Source organism: Eulemur rufifrons, chromosome 30 (assembly GCF_041146395.1).
Source record: "Eulemur rufifrons isolate Redbay chromosome 30, OSU_ERuf_1, whole genome shotgun sequence".
Lineage (NCBI taxonomy): Eukaryota > Metazoa > Chordata > Mammalia > Primates > Lemuridae > Eulemur > Eulemur rufifrons.
The window spans coordinates 137,133,872-137,151,298 of record NC_091012.1 but is presented as its reverse complement, the minus strand read 5'-3'; the positions used below and the strand labels follow the sequence as shown (position 1 = coordinate 137,151,298).

General features: G+C 44.9%; 1 protein-coding gene across 8 annotated transcripts in view; it reads left to right on the top strand.

The window, feature by feature from the left end:
• CLCN4 (chloride voltage-gated channel 4) overlaps positions 1–17,427 on the top strand; it is a 100,900-nt gene that overhangs the window by 63,411 nt on the left and 20,062 nt on the right. For 6 of the 8 annotated variants that reach the window (XM_069463894.1, XM_069463899.1, XM_069463900.1 and 3 more), the window contains 2 exons: positions 2,081–2,297; positions 12,471–16,781. In XM_069463894.1, coding sequence (XP_069319995.1) covers positions 2,081–2,297; positions 12,471–12,561 — 308 coding nt within the window. In that variant the 3' untranslated portion in view covers positions 12,562–16,781. The remainder of the gene's footprint in view (positions 1–2,080; positions 2,298–12,470; positions 16,782–17,427) is intronic. The other 2 variants (XM_069463897.1, XM_069463895.1) reach the window with 2 other exon arrangements.

Genomic DNA, 17,427 nt, shown 5'->3' with positions numbered 1-17,427 from the left:
AATAGTCTTGTTGCAGGCATTTTAGTGACTGATGAAGATTTCTGGTCCAAACTGGGAGTAGATGGTTCACCCTAGTAGAGAGTTGCAAATAGCTTTCTTGCTGGTTCTTCTTCCATTCATCAGCTTTTGGCTTTTACATAGCACCTCCACTTCCAAAGTTTGAAGCCTTAATGTATGTCTTTACAATAGAGTTCCAAAGTGGCTTAGCAGAAGCTCTCTGAAGAGAGCAGCAGTTGCCAGGAGCAGCAACTCAGATCTCTGGCTCTGACCTCAGCTGATTCCTGTGGTTCTTGCTTGGCAGTGAATAGTTCATGGGCTTTCCATCCTAATGCCTAAATGAAATAGGCTGTGTTCTACATGGCTGACAGAACCAGATGTGCTGCCATTTAGTAGACCTACTCATTCATTCATTCATGTGTGTATTTGCAAATATGTTTTGTGTCTGTGGTGTGCTAGGCATTGTCCAGGCGCTGGGGGTGCACTGGTGAGCAAGAGTTCATTGAGCTAGCGGTGGTTAGAGTCAGGGCTAACCCAATCAGTAGGGTGGGGGGGGGATACAAACTTGTTATTTATTTTAGCAAGTGGATTGATGGTTTACTAAGTTGTATTTGGTTTTATAAGGGGTTCAGAAAATCCATGTGTTCAGTTCTTGATTAGGGTTTGTGGCTTGATCCAATCTTGACATTCAATCTGATTGTTGAAATGGATGGAAATCATATTACATGGGACTTTAAGAGAATTAATCGGTCTATGAAAATGAGCAAATAAGTATATGTTGACTGTTGCCTCCCTGCCTTAGAGCTTAAGGACAGAACCATCTTGGTTTAGAAGTACGCAGTGTGTATCACGCAGAATCCACATTTGAAAACATGTTGTGCATCAGTGTTCTCTGGTTTTGTGGTTGAATCATATCCCGTTTGATGTAAGTGGATTTAACCTGACCCATATAATGTGCAGAGTTGCCCAGCAGGCCCTCCATTCCTCTTAGAAACAGAGACCCTTTTTCAGACTCAGCCTGACCCCAAATGCCACCAGTTTTCCATTAGAGGACTCTATTGCACTTAACGGCCTTAGAAGCAGCAGTTAGAATTTTATTTTTGAAAGAACCGTATAGGTGAATAATAGTCTTTGAGAAGGCAAGAAATGTATTATAGAAACCAGGATCCATTTTAAGGCAAGCTTTGCTGTGCATTTTTCCTAACCTTTTCCCATGAACCAAAAGAAAGATTAAAATTCCAACAGAAGGAAAATCGCCTTGGAGAAATATCTTGAGACTGATGGATTTATTTCACGTGTGACTTAAAATAGCCTGGGTTTCTAGCACTGTGCTAAGCTGGATTTCTAATGAGTTCCTGTTACCCTACTTTTCTTCAGCTTTCTTTCACATGGCCTTTTCGACAGACAGAAATAGGCTAATTGCTACCATAACAGTTTTACTATCTTTCTTTGAGACATCCACAAAATGGCCCATGTTTGAGGTGGGAGATCCAGGGAGTGGGGGGTGCAGCTTTTCTGGGGTTGTTTCTTCGCTCTCGAGGGTCATATTCAGGATCGAGCTGCATTTCTGGGCTGTGAGCCGGAGCTGGTCATATTGGTTTCTTGTTCCTCTCAGGATTCATAGTACCATTCGGGCCAGTTAGAAGTTAGTTTGTAAGAAGAAAAACAATGGATTAAGGTCACTGAGCAGCTAAGTGCGTTTCTTGTCATGTCAGACTCCAGCCTGTGATGAGGTGATGAGGTGACAGAGTGTTAGGAAAGCACGGACGGAGGCCCTGGGCTGTTTGGGTGCCCTGGAGTCCAGGCGAAGCAGGGAAGGGCCCCAAAGGACCATCTTGGTCAGGCCCGTCTTGCAAGACTTAGCAACACGTGATCTGGCCACAGCAGGGGGACTCTTGTACGGCATTAGCCAAAGACAGATGCCAATTTCAAAGATGTTTGGCTGAAGCCCCTCATTAATAATGTGTGGTTTGTCCTCTGAACCCCTCTTCTGTGGGATTCTAGATGCCATGTGGGAGTTTGGGGGGGAGTTGCTCAGCAAGGGACTTTGTGTGGCTCATTGTTTCTGCTCACCCTGTTCTAGAGAATGCCAGACAGAGGCAGGAGGGCATTGTGAGCAATTCCATCATGTACTTCACGGAGGAGCCCCCTGAGCTGCCCGCCAACAGCCCTCACCCCCTGAAGCTGCGGCGTATCCTGAACCTCAGCCCTTTCACGGTGACAGACCATACCCCCATGGAGACGGTGGTGGACATCTTCAGGAAACTGGGGCTCCGGCAGTGCCTGGTGACACGGAGCGGGTGAGTAGCCAGGCAGTGTGGCTAGAATGTGTACTGCGGTGACTCTGGGTAGAAAAAGACAAAGAAAACATGGTCTTAGCCCTTAGGGAGCTTGAGGTCTGTGGGGTGGACCAATCCTTGACAGATGATGTCAGTAAGTTGTGGTGAATGTGTCAGGAAGGAAATATACAGGAAGCTTTGGACCAAAAGCATGGCCGCGGTGTAGCCTGGGAAGGGGGGAGAGGCTTCCAGGCTGGACTGCTGTCTAGGCTGGAACAGTTGAGTCAAAAGAGGGGGCCAGAGAAGGGCTTGGCATTCCTTTTCTACCACCCAGGTGGTACTTGGCTCAGGGGGAAGATACAGCCAGTCTTCCTATAACGTGACACATGCATTCCTCAAAATCACAGCACTATGCAAAAATGAGCAGTGCAAACCACAGGACTTCTGGGAAAAATGGAGTTAAGTGCACAACACTCAACTTCCTCAGTAATAGATTTAAAAAAAAGAGATGGGAACCTAATAGGAATGGTAGTGCCATTTTACACATGCTAAATGGTTAAGAAACAGAGAAGGGCTAGAAGGAGGGTTATCTGAAAACGGAGGGGAAGTTGTCACTGCAGGTGTGGATGGATGTGGCTGCTCACACACGTGTGAACTGAGGGAGCTCATGGATGTTTGGGGGTGTGCATGTGTGCATTTTGTGTATTCCAATGCCACTGGGTTCTCCTGGGTGCAGTTCTCTGCATTCACCTAGAGTTTCTTATGGATGAAATGCATAAGGAAAGGTGAAATTCATATTAAGTTCATGTTCCTTAACATAGCAATCTATTTGAAACAACTTTATGTTTTCTAAAAAAAATTATTGGAGATCTGAGATATTTTTTTTTTTGAAACAGAGTCTTGCTCTGTTGCCCTGGTTAGAGTACAGTGGTATCATCATAGCTCACTGCAACCTCAAACTCCTGGGCTCAAGTGATCCTCCTGCCTCAGCCTCTTGAGTAGCTGGGACTACAGGCACATGCACACCATGACGCCTGGCTAATTTTTCTGTTTTTAGGAGAGACAGAGTCTTACTCTTGCTTAGTCTGGTCTCGAACTCCTGACTTCAAACAATCCTCCCACCTTGGCCTCCCAGAGTGCTAGGATTACAGGCATGAGCCACCGTGCCTGGCTGAGAACTGAGAGATTTGATGACCCCATGGCATTGTCTCTACCACCACTATATTCTTATGCCTTGTGTTATCACAAACCAGGAAACCAGCAATGCAATGATCAAGGGTCCATAACAGCACCAGAGTGCAGGTTCCTGAAGGCCATTCTTTGGGCTCTGAGGCATGTCCCAAGTTCCACAGCCTCAGAATCTTGGGTAAAAGGGATTGGTTCAGTCAGGGTAGCCTGGAACCTAGGGTTATCTGCTCATGTTATTCCTTTATGGGCTGGGGGTAGGAGATGGGGAATGATGGGGAATGGGTTTTGGAGACATCGGTAACCCATACAGTTTAGGCCTTTATAGACTCCAGAGGCTTAACTATCTAACATCGTTCACATTTCCAGAGCCAGCACACTCTAGTTTAACCCAGTGGTTTCCAATCAGGGTGGTTTTACTTCCCAGAGACATTGGGCAATGTCTGGAGACAATTTTGTGTGTCATACTGGAGGCGGGGTGCTCCTGGCATCTAGTTGGCAGAGGATGCTGCTAAATGTCCTGCAGTGCATAGGACAGTCCCCATTACAAAAATCAGGCCCAGAATGTCACTAGTGCTGCAGTTGAGTGGCCCTGGACTGGATGTCCATGTACAGCTAAATGAACAATCCTGTTCATCCAGCTTTCTTCCTGCTGTCCTGGTAACAGGGGTACAGGGGTATGGGATCTGCAAGGCACTATATTTGCACATTTACCCAGAGAGCACCTGGCTGGCAGGATGAGTGTCCTCCTTAGCTCTGACTGCAGCCAGAGGAGTATCTCGCACATGGGAGGTGCAACCAGTAGGGAAAAATAAATGAGTCCTTGTGTTTGAGGTCATTTCTGCTGGTGACTTTTAAAGGAGCTCAAATGGCTTCTCAAAGTTGAGCATGCATCAAAATGTCCCGGAGGATTAAACCTCCAGGTTAAATCCAGATTTCTGGGCCCCACCACAGAGCTACTGGTTCCTGAGGTCTGGGGTGAGGCCCAAGAACATGCATTTCTAACAAGCTCCCAGGTGATCCTGCTGCTGGTCTGGGGACCCCACTTTGGGAACCACTGAAGTTGATTTATGCATTTGAGTTTCCAGTGCTTGCCATAAATACCACTGTGCTCGCCTGTGCCATCTCATGTGTATAGCAGTTTCTCCTTTCCTTTAAAACAACAACCCAGTGTTAGTTATCATTGGAATTTTCAGTTGAGGCAGGAAATTCTGCCCTTAACGCCCGCTCACACCTCCACAGAGCCCCATGAGATCTTCTTGTGAAGATCTGGGTGCTAAAATTGGCTCTGAATGTTCTTCGAGAAAGCAAAATCGCACTTTCTCGCTCTGCATCTTTTAAACAAACACAGATGCCAATACGTTAGTGCTGGCAAGGGATCCTCATTTGCGAGGCCTTTCATCTCCTTGGGCTTTTTGCCAGGGCAGGCGTGTCTCCGGCCAGCTTGCTTTTTTGATGTGTTCTCTCGCCATGTGCCTTCCCCGCTTGAGGTGGCCTAGAGCCTGGGCTCATCACCATGACCTGGGTCATCTGCAGGGTTTCTCAGGGTCTGGGGTCCTGGGTAATCATAAACCTAGACCAGGGACCAGAGAATTCTTTGTCCCCAGAATGTTGGAGTCTAGGAAACCTCCAGTGGCTAAGAGTGAATTTGGTTGAGATTTTCCCTATGAAGGTTCTAGAAAGGAAAAGTGAGTAGGAGAGATGGTGTCAGATTTCCCCCAAGTCCTGCTAGGTGGTCCACGGGGCCTGGGCCAGGTAGCTTTCTCAGAAGAGCCCAGCTGCTTGAATCTGAATTATGTTCGTGGTCATAGATCTCGCTGTTTATAATTCAATGGATTCACTTGATGAACTGCTACCCAAAGGGGCTGGAAGTTCAAACACTTGATTTAAATCAAATAGGACATTTCATGCCACTAACGAAGCCTGCTGGATTTGATGTTGCCTCCTTCTGAGTTGATGTTCAGCTTTCTTCTTTTGTGATAATTACTGTCGCAGGCCAGGGCACGATTTATGCATGAACCCAAGGCAGCTCCTGAATATATTTCCCCAGTGTCAGTGTAACCAACTTAACTTTTAGGCATTACAGTCACAGCTTTTGGAGCAGATTTTCAGAACTGCAAATGCCTGATCTTTTGATACTGTCTCCAGGGTGAAGATAAGGAAACAAAACCCAGGCTTTGTAGATACGGGAGATGTGTGTGTGTGTGTGTTTCAGTAGTGTTCTCATCACTAAAAAGTCATATTTTTTTCAAAGCGACATTGGTTTAATCAACATCTTACGAAGCATCTATTTTGACTGAGAACTGGAGAGGGTTCAAAATGTGTTTTTAAAAAAGCCAAGGAGCTTGTCATCTACTGAGAAACGTGGACATAATCCAATTTAAGTCGTGTTACCCAAGGCGGGCGCTCTAGAAGGGAACATCCTGAGCTAGGCTTTCTGGTGGAAAGTAAATGTCAGAGGACGAAAGAGCGGTTTAAGCTGCGGGACTGTCCACTAGCTGGCAGCAGCAGAGCCCTTCCCCACCCGAGGTGAGCACACCTTGCAGTGCTCTGCCAGTGTGCATGGAAGTGCTCACACCTGCTTTGATTTCTTTTCTGATCATGGCTTTCTTAGTGGCATTTAATAGGTATAAGCTGCTGGCCTTATAATTGTTCCTTTTTTACTTGAAAGGTCAGTTGAAATCTAAACACTTGCACATGCTTATTTCTTTAAACATCCTTCTGCTGTTCCCTTGCCCTTCGTGTTGCAGTGATACTTTCTGAGAGTGAAGTCACTTTTGTTCCCGTCACCAGGTTCTTAGCATCTGGATGGTGAGTGGGACTTTGTATAGCACATGGGGCACTACGTTTATTCTATCATCTATCTATCTATCTATTTATGTTACAGCTTTATTGAAATAATTCACATACTGTAAATTCACCAGTTAAAAATGTACAATTCAGTGGTTTTTAGTAGAAAACAAGTTGTGCATCCATTACCACACTTTTAAAACATTTTCATCACCCCAGAAAGAGACCCCGCACCCCTTAGCTATCGCCTCCCATAGCACAGCCCCTGGTAGCGACTCGTCTACTCTGTCTCTGCGGGCTTGCCTGTTCTGGACCTTTCATGTAAATGCAGTCAAGTGCTGTGTGGCCTTTTGGGTCTGGCTTCTTTTGCTGAGCAGCACGTTTTCAAGGTTCCATGTTGAAAATGTTTCGGTACTTCATTCCCTTTTATGGCTGAATAATCTTTGTTGTCTGGATAGACCATGGTTTGCTTGTCAGCTCATTAGCTGAATGGGCCTTTGGATTCCCTTTATTTTTCAAATGCGGATATGCGACCTGAGGAGGCCAAACACTGCTCCGGGTTGAGGGTTGAAGGGCATCGGTAGCAGAGCCAGGCCCATCTGGGCTTCTTCTAGGTCTCCTGTTTCCTGAGACGCAGTCAGCTGCCAGGCACCGGGCAGAGTGGTGTGGAGAGAGTGCTGTCAAGGGCCTTTGGTGGACACCCTGACAGCTGACCCTGGCCCCTGAGGACTCAGTGCCCTCCACACAGCAGCAGCTGGGGCCAACAGCCATGAAGAGTGGGTCTGGGGGTGATGGAGGTTATGCAGCAGCGTTTCTAAGTTTACAGGTTCCTGGAATGTCTGCACTTCGGAATACCTGCTCAATAAAATACTGAGGATGGGGCCACATAATGGGATTTCTGTGCTCCACGCTAATAGTGTGTTGTTCACCCACAGAGGCTCACTCTTCTTTGAAAGCTCCAGCCAGGACTGACAGTGAAAGGAGGGGTGCCAGATATTAACTGGTACCAGTTTGTGCCAGTTATGAATTTTGGGGAGCTCAGGGGAGTTCTAGAAGTCACATGACATCCTGGGGTGTCCAGCTCAGTAGCTGTGAACCAACTGGCATAGAAATATTTCAGTACTTTTTAATCTGGGCAGTGGTTCTCAACCAGGGAGGATTTTGCCCGCAGTCCACAGGAGACATTTGACATTGTCTGGAGACATTTTGGTTGTCACAGTGGGGGATGGGGGTGCTACTGGCATCTAGTGGGTGGAGGCTGGGATGCCGCTCTATGTTCTGCAATGCACAGAGCAGCCCACCGACGACAAAGAATTATCCAGCTCCAATGTCACTAGTGCCAAGGTGGAGAAACCCTGGATAAAGCCTTCCTGGGGCCAGGAGGTGTAGGAGGAGTGCTATAGACCCAGGTGGCTGCATTTCACTGCTAGTGCACAGGGGGGCCTCACTGGGCACACCCACCTGCCTTTAAATAGAGGCCCTGCCCAGTAACAAAGCCACCTCTCCACGCTATCACTGCTCCCTTAAAATCAATTAGAATCATCAGAGCTGGAACAAAATCCATCTCACCCTGGGAGGAAACCTCTTTTCCTTATGGGGCTTCTAAGCCCCCGACATGCCTCAGGTCCGCAGGCCTGGGCTGCCCTTTGCAGCAGCCATGTATGGCAGCCAAGGCCAAAGGGCAACTCTAATGAGACAGGGCCTCACTGAAGCTTCTGCAGCCGTAGAAGCACGGTGATTTGGCCAAGTATTGGGTAATGGTGCCCTTGAGAAAATTTTTCTGTCTAGTTGATTGAATGTGATGGGTCCTTGTTATGACAGTTGACCCCCAAGCAACTAAGACAAATCAGGATGGAAAGAAGCATTTCTAGGATCTGCCAGCTGGACCCAGCCACTTTCCTGCATGAGCAGACCAGAGCCCTTGTTGGGCCCTGATTCCATCTGCCGTGTTCATACTTGCAGACGGGCTTCCCAAGAAAACCCAGCGTCTCACTGCAAAGAAGAGTGATAGCATGTCTCCTTTAGGCGTGTCTTGCTGCAGGATTGTACCAACATGTGGGGAACAAGCTAGGTTTATTTAAATCAGTTCTGTATATCTTACTGTATACATTTTAGAATTTCACATGGTATACAAAGGGAAGCACGCAGAGGGCTGGTTTTACTGCAGCTGTGCAATGCAGAGGGAGTGTGAGGATTATTATGGACTGAGTGTCCCCCACTTGCAAATTCCTGTGTCGAAGCCCTAACCCGCAAGGTGACTGTGTTTGGAGATAGGGCCTTTAAAGAGGTAATCAAGGGTAAAGGACATAAGGGTAGGCCCCTAATCCAATAGTACTGGTGTCCTTACATGAAGAAGAAGAGACACCAGGGATGTGTGCACACAGAGAAATGGCCATGTGAGGACACTGTGAGAAGGCAGCTAACTGCAAGCGAAGGAGAGAGGCCTCTGGAGAAACCAACCCTGCTGGCACCTTGATCTGGGACTTCCAGCCTCCAGAACTGTGAGGAAATAAGTGTTTGTGGTTCAAACCATCCAGCCTGGGGTACTTTGTTATGGCAGCCCAGCAGACTAACACAAGGATGCAGACTCTGCCTGGTAGGGTTAGTGGAGCAGCATTTTGTTTTATGAGGCATCTTCAATTTTACTGCATTTTGATAAGTTTTATTATAGAAATGTATTTAAAGTAATGCATGAACATGGTTAAAGTCAAGTGGCCCTAAAGAGCTTGAATGAAAACCAGTAATTCCTGGCTCTGTCCCTTTTCACCAGCCCTCTTCTCCCTTCAGGCAACCACTTTTTTCTGCTTTTTTTTTTAATAGACTATTTTTTAGAGCAGTTTTAGGTTTATAGAACAATTGAGCAAAAAGTACGGAGAGTTTCCATGTATCCCCTCCTCCCCCACAGTCCCTCTGTTGCTGCCATCTTAGTGTGTCATATTTATTGCAATTGATGAACCGATATTGATACATGATTATAAGCTAAAGTCTGTAGTTTACATTAGAGTATACTCTTGCTGTTGTATATATCTGTGGATTTTGACCAATGCATAGTGTCAGGTGTCTACCATTACCGTATCACACAGAGTAGTTCCACTGCCCTAAAAATCCCCCATGCTCTGCCTATTTATCCCTCCCTTTCTCCCACCAACCCCTGGCAACCACTGATCTTTTTACTCTTTCCATGGTTTTGCCTTTTCCAGAATGTTGCATATATGTAGTTGGAATCATTCAGTACGTATCCTTTTCAGACTGGCTTCTTTCACTTGGCAATACACATTTAAGGTTCCTCCATATCTTTTTGTGAGGTGCTAGTTCATTTGTTTTAATCACTGAAGAATATTTCATTGTTTGGATGTGCCACGGTTTGTTTAGCCGTTTACCTATTGAAGGGCATGTTGGTTGCTTCTAAGTTTTGGCAATTATGAATGAAGTGTACATCTTCTAAGAATAAGGACATTCTTTTATGTGACCACCAAACCCTAATTACGCAAAATTAACAATAATCCAATATATCATTCAGTATCCGGTTTCTATTCAAATTTCAACCGAGAATTCCAGCAAGATTCATGCATTGTGTTGAGTTGTTTTGCCTCTGTCATCTTTTGTATAGGCCAGTTCCCTACCTTTTTTGGTTTATTTTTTTATTTTTTTTTTTTTGTTGAAACAGAGTCTCACTTTGTTGCCCAGGCTAGAGTGAGTGCCGTGACGTCAGCTTAGCTCACAGCAACCTCAGACTCCTCGACTTAAGCGATCCTACTGCCTCAGCCTCCCGAGTAGCTGGGACTACAGGCATGCGCCACTATGCCCGGCTAATTTTTTCTATATAGATTTTTAGTTGTCCATATAATTTCTTTCTATTTTTAGTAGAGACGGGGTCTCACTCTTGCTCAGGCTGGTCTCGAACTCCTGACCTTGAGCGATCCACCCGCCTCGGCCTCCCAGAGTGCTAGGATTACAGGCGTGAGCCACCGCGCCCGGCCGGTTTATTTTTTATGTCATAGATTTTCTTTGAAGAGTCCAGACCAGTAGTCTTACATTCTTGATCTGTCCAGTTGGTTCCTCATGATTCTACTAATATCTGGTTTAAGTAATTTTTGGCAGCATTCCAACATAGGAGATACTACAGCGTCAGCTTTTCTGACTTAGTTGATGGTAAGCTCCATCACCTGGGTGAGATGGTGATAGCCAGAGCCCTCCATCGTAAAGGGACATATTTCTCTTTGTGCATAATCTGTATAACAATACTTTGAGACTGTGAATTTTCTGTTTTCCAGCAACCATTTACTCAATGGTTTGAGTATCCATTGATAATTATTGGCTAAACTATTACATTGGGGGCTGCAAAATGTTGATTGTCTAATTCTATCTTGCTTTCCACATTTATTAAGTATTTCCTTCCTATTTAAAAAATTATCACAATAGGCTGGGCACAGTGGCTCCCGCCTGTAATCCCAGCACCTAGGGAGGCCGAGGCTAGAGGATCACATGAGGCCAGGAGTTCGAGACCAGCCTGAACAACAGAGCGAGACCCTGTCATGACATAAATAAATAAATAAAAATAAATAAATAGCTGGGGCCTGTAGTCCCAGCTACTTGGAAGGCTGAGACAGGAGGATCATTTGAGCCCAGGAGTTCACGGTTACAGTGTAGCTATCCGCTGCACTCCAGCCTGGGCAACAGAGTGAAACCCTATCTCTTAAAAAAAACAATCACTGTAGAGTCAGGACATTTTCTTTCAATGTTTTTGCAATCCTTATCATCATTAATCTTTTTGTTTTGCATGCTTTTAAAGACTGCTTTTGCTATTTTCCTCCCTCCTAAACACGTTCCTGTGAGGTGGAAGGGAAGGGGCAACACAAGAAATAAATAACTTCCCAAGATTGTTTAAGGTCTAGTGTGGTCAGAAACAAAAAAGTCAGAATTCTGTCCTGACAGTTTCACTAATCAGCATCAGTTTCACCAGGTGTAACTGATTTGAATACCACTTTGAATATTTACATGCCCTCTTCGTAGTCACTACCTGTTAGAGGTAAATTCGACTAATTTGGCTTTACTTAAATGACAGTGTATTACAATTGTGTTTTCTAAATTTTTTTTTGTATATCCTTTTACATAAACACAGAGTAGAAACCGTCACTTTAATGGCTATACAGTATTCCAAAGTGACACTGCTGTCGTTTGTGTCCCCATTCCCCTTTTCCTGGATATGGGGAAGATACAGTAAACAGTATTTTGCAGACTCTCTTGGCAATGGAACTTCTTTTTTTCCAAAGAAGTTGTGCATGTCCTCTTCTTTTAAACCTTTCACTTTACCCAGGGGGCATGATTTGTTCCCCCAAAGGTGGTCGTTTAATAAAACAACGAAGCAAGAGTTGCTGTGAAAGGTTGTATAAATGTGCGCTCCAGGGGGAACTATTTACATTGCATTGTTTGTGAACAGTGTTCCCTGGAGTTGTGTGATATACTGTCTAGGTGGCCTTATACAAGGGACCCTGGTAAGTGCCATTGTTTTTGTAAGTTGAAAGCAATGGAATTTTTGAAGAGGAAGCAATTTACATGTAGGGTCTGAGATCAATGTCAAAGTTTATCCTTCCAGTAAGACAGAATGAAAAATAGAATCAATTTTAATGTTATACTTAAAATTTTTTATACGTAAAATACCTTATACTTGGAATTTCTGTGGTATGGTCAAGTTTTGACAGTGGCTTTCATAAACCCTTTTTAAATTAATTACAGTCTTGAAATTTAAGAGACTATATTACTCATTGTAGGTTTACTGCTGTAGTAAACAAGTTTGCAATCTCAGTGGCCTAACGCAGTAAAGGTTTATTTTTCTCACACATCACATCCAATGTGAGTTGCAGCAGGCTTGGGCTCTGGATCATACAGTTATTCACGGACCCAGGTCCTTGAATCTGGTGGCTCCTGAGTCAATCCTCTGTGACCTCAGAGTCCTTTACTGGCTCCTCTGGCCCTGGCTGCCAGATGAGAGAGAGTATGGGAAAATACGCAGGAGACCTGGGAGCTTCATCTGTCACCTCCACCCACAGGCCATTGGCCTGAACTCACACCATTGGCTCTGCCCAACCCCAAGGGAGGCTAGGAAACGTTGTCTGTCCCTGTCCCTATGCTCCGGTGGGAAAGGCATGAGGGCTTAGGGACAGGGATGAGGCCATATTGCAGTGTTGACCTCTTTTCCCTATTTTGTTTCTTCTTCAGGAGACTTCTTGGCATCATCACGAAAAAGGATGTTCTGAGACATATGGCCCAGATGGCAAACCAGGACCCTGAATCCATCATGTTTAATTAACAAGGTGGCACTTATTTTGAGAAAAACACTGACTATGTCATTTTAAAAGAAATAAACAAATGATGCATCATTATCCCAATGAAAAATCATGCACTGAGGACAGCAGAAACAGAAGTTTTGTTTGAAAGAAGGGGAAGAAGAATGAAATCTTTTTTACAAAAACAAAAACATCCATGAATAAGCATTTTATAGCTTTAACCCCGTATGAGTTTCAAACTGTGTTTCCTGATGCGTTCCTGACTGCTGCGAGGGCCCGTGGGTGGGCGTAGGTGGTGTGGTCTGTACGAGGACGTGGAACACAAATGCCCAATCGAGAAACTTTTACCCCTTCTGCTCAAGGCTGATGTCTGTACCTTACTAACACACGTGAAGCTTTGAGTCCAAAAGGCAAAGGGGTATCAGCATGTCGGTGTCCCTATTTATTGGTTCCTGAAGTTTTGCTGCTATGTTACTGAGTCATATGAAAGACATTTACACTTGCTTTGCTGGAAAAGAAAAAGAAATTACATTTGAACACAGTGAAAAGCTGTAAATATGCTAGTGGGTCCGCTCCCGACCATCCCGTTTCTTGCTCCTGTTCTTAGCCTCTTATTTGGCTTCTCCGTCAGTGTCTGAACCAACATCACGGGTGCCCAGCATGATGAGTGTGAAGAAATCATTTCTCTATGCAAGACCAGCGTCCTGAGACTGCACAATGAACTACTGGAGTGTGTAGTGCTGCCCTGTCTCCTTCCATACAAAGGAACGTGTCCTTATTTTGAGGGTGTACACACCCCATCATTGCTTTGCATCCTCATTGCATTTGCTTCATTTATTTATTGCTGTGCTTGTGCATTCTTAAGTACTGATCAGCTCAGCACTTCCATGGGCCGCAGCCTGTGTGCCCCCTGCCTGCCATAAGTGTGCTTTAATTTCCAAGTAGCATATGCAAGAGTCAAAACAGGCTGCCAGTGTTACTACTTATTTTTCCTCTCAGGTCTTATCAGATACAGCTGTGGAGAGGGCAAGGCATACGACTTCTCAGTGGGAACTCCTCCAAATGGATTGCAAGAGAAATACTAAATTGATTCTCTATCTGTTCCATTCTCTTCTCTGTAGGATGCAAAACGTCCAGTTTTAATGTATGAGCATGCACTTTCCTACTAGCAATCACAGCACAGGAGGACAGCATTAACTTTTATACAGCCAGTTTGAGTACTGGGCATCTTTGTATTTGAACTTAATGACACATCTGTTCTTTTAGTCAGGACCACTGTCTTTTCTGCAGGAAGGAGTTAAGCTATGTCTTAGGTCCACTGTGTGATCTGTGTAAATAGGATTGATCCCACTTGCCCTTTCACTTTCGTCTTTGTCCCTCCCTTTTCACAGAATCATCCTCATCCTTTCCAATCTCAGTGTCATTGGTTAGTGATGTATCGGTGAGGTGCGCATTTGCCTGCAAGTAGCAGAAAACTCAAGAGAGAGTGAAGGGCTGAATAAGCGTGGGAGGTGGACACTTCAGGACTGTTTCCATAATGTCACCAGGGATCCACACTCCTTTGGTATTTCTTTTTCACCATCCTTACCCTTTGTCCTTCTGCTTATTGCCTCGTAGTCGCCAGATGGTTGCTGAACTTCTGGGTGTCATGTCTGCTTTCTAAGTGAGGGGGGAGGAAGAGGTAAGTCACAAGATGCAGTGTCTCCATCAGGAAAGCAAAGCTTTCCCAGAGGCGCTCATCTCATGTCCATTGGCTAGAAATCTGTCACGTGGCTCCTCCTAGCTGCACACTAGTGTGGGAAGGAAAATTTTTAGCTAGGCACATTGCTCTCTGAACGAAATTCTAGTACTCTTATAAGGAAGGGGGGTTGGTCCTTGGGAGGGGAAGATGTCTGCTGTACTGGAGGCCATCATTGTGTCCCTGTCATCACCATTCCTGTCTACTGTCTTGCTGAACCCTTGCAAATGCTCTTCTATCTAACCTGCCTGCTCCCCACCCCTTCTCTCAGATTTGACCCAGAATTCCTTATCAGAATCCATCATTTCTTAGCTCTAATGAGAATTTTCAATTTTGATAAAAACCTAGCTACAAGTGGGTTTCTATGAAACTTCTAGTTAACGTGCAAAAATATATTTTCTCTGAGTTAAAAAATTTTAAGTCAGAGGATGCATCAGCAATTTGTTTCTGTAATTCATTGGCCCCCTCCAAAGTAACATGAAATAGCCATGCCAGCGTGGAAATATCCAGGCAATCATAGAGAATTTAATCTTTGGTCCTATAATAGAATGAAATTCATTGTCTCATTTACAGCACGTATGCATTGAGTAACAGCTGCTAATGTTAGTGTTGTTATTGGGGTTACCACGGAACATTTGCAAGTGAAACTGGATTCTCTTGGACTTTAAATCCTAAAAAGTCTTAAAGATTGCTCCATGTAGTCCTCCTCTTATTCCCGTGTGGTCCCCTCGGAGCCGCCTGTAATGGGAAAGAAAGTATTAGTCATAGCCTGGCTTTATTGAATCCAGGAGGTCCTTTTAGCTGAAGCTAGTAGCCTCAAAAGGGAACATGAAACAGTGAAAAGATAGCCAAAGGTCAGTGAAACCACAGAATTTCCTTCTAATCCTGCTGAGGCCATGGAGGGGATGAGGGGATAGTTTATTCTGGGCCAAGGTCACTGAGGGGGAACTTGGGATTTGTGTCCTCCCCAGTGCTTAGTGTAGAGATGTCCATGAATTTATGAGAAGCAACTGGAAGGGTTACTTGACTGAAATAACCCAGTCCTATTTATCTTTGCAAGTTGATTGAGCCTCTAGCTTGTTGTGGCGTTCAGACTCTCCTCAACAAAAGGCCAGGGTCAGGCGGGCAGGCGAAGGTCAAAGATGGGGAGTTGGCAGTGGAGACTACTGCAGTGAATGGCCTTCCTCACATGGGGCCCTGACTCAGCCATGCGGTCCACTCACTCAGGGGCCCGCGGTCTCTTTCAAACTCCACGGGGAACATGCTGCCATGCTCTTTGTCACTCTTTCTCGTAGGAGTACAAGGGTAGGGATTCTGAGGGTATTTGCTATATCCAAATGTAGAACTTCAGTCCACTTTACCTGGTAATAGGGTGAACAGAACTGGGGCATGGAGGGAAAATAAACATCTTTCAGAATAATTTTTTCTTTTCCAGAACCAAAGGCTTTAGACATTTGTCGAACTTTTCTGGATTCTTTCTGAGTCAGTCTTTAATGTATAAAACCATGAGTACGTTGTGGAGAGGAGCTCTCCAGTGAGGTCCATTGCCTGTTTCTTGCTCTCCCTTGCTATTAACTAAGGAAATGTGTTGTAGTAGGACACCAAATAAACGGGATCCTGGAAGTGACGTGCATTTCTTGTAAGTGTTTTTCAGCACATCCCCTGGGAATGCGGGTGCTTGCGTGGCTTTTAGGGAAAGGTAAATGTGCTAGAAGTCAGCCATTCGGTATTCAGTGCCTGCTGTTCCTTGGAACCAGGCAGTCTCAAAGTTCTCTATTCAATCCTTTCCAAAGACCTTACAAAGGAGAAGACATGTAAATAGATACATTTTGAGCCCTAATAAGTCACAGAAACTGAAAATTTTAGAGCAGTTTGTTTCACTTAGGTGAGAGCTGATTACTTTAAATTATCAGCATGTGCAAATTCTGCTTAGTATTCATTATCAGATGCTGAGCTGGAGAAGATGAGAAACCCAAGGAGAACGATTGAATTACACGTAATTGTAATATTATGCTTTCATTTTAATTTCACATGGGCAGTGTTTTATCAGGCTAAGCTTCTAGCCTTTGAAATGATTTACATGAGGAGGGAGCCTGTATATCTGACTTGGGAAACATTAACCAGACCCCATTTTCACCAGCGCAGTAATAACTATTTATTTGCCATCCTAGAGGTGCTGGGAATGAGCCTGCGTGCGACTTTTATGAGATATATTTGCATTTGGTGTTGGAACGACCACATAGCAATGTGTTGGGTTTTTTATTGTAATGCTCTGTGTAAACGTTGGCACCTTATTAAAAATTAAATGTTTGAACTCTATTTTTAAAAATAAAACAAGCACAGAGTCCTCAACAGGCATGTTGTAAATGGAAGAGATACTGATTTCACAGCATGTTTCTACCCAATAGAACCTCCGGAAACCTGATCCTGGGGACTTGGCCGAAATATCCAGCAAAGTTAAAGACCCATCCTTAAGATTGTCACGAAGACTGTGACATCAGTTTGGTGAGCTTTAAAATCCCTTGCTCTTGGCTGGGTAGGCTACCAGGGCTATCAGTTTCCAAGGCTGGGGTAGGACTTCTGTCCCCAGGCCATCTGTGTATCTGCCCTGTGTGTGGAAGCTGGGAGTACAGCTTGGGCAATGGGCTAACATTCATTCATTCTTTCATCCTTTCTTTCAACAGAAATTTTTCTTTTACTTTGGAAGCCATAAGGGTTTGAATTATGTCCTTCCCAACTAGTTTTTTTTTTATTTTGAAAACTTTCTACTTTGTGCTATTTAATATGGGTGGTAAGAGAAGTCCCTGCTGATTAGGGGCAGGAACTAGTTAAGGGTACAGTTCGGGGAAAGACATCCTCAGCAGAGGGGACAGCAGGTGCAAATGTCCTGAGGTGGAAATGGGTTTAGCCTGCTGGGGACCCGCCCGCCGGGGGTAAATGGCTGTAGTCTCAGGGTGGGAGTGAGGGTGTTTAAAGTTGGTTTTGTTTTCCCTTTGGGCGTAAGGTAGACAGCAAGTAGATGCTTTAGGGTCTTGAAGGGCCAGGTAAAGACCTGGAATTCAGAGGAGTGATGTGATTTGACTTTTGTTGTCTACAAACCATCTGGCTGTTGGACAGCAAGACTGGCAGCCAGGAGTCTGGCTAGGAGGCT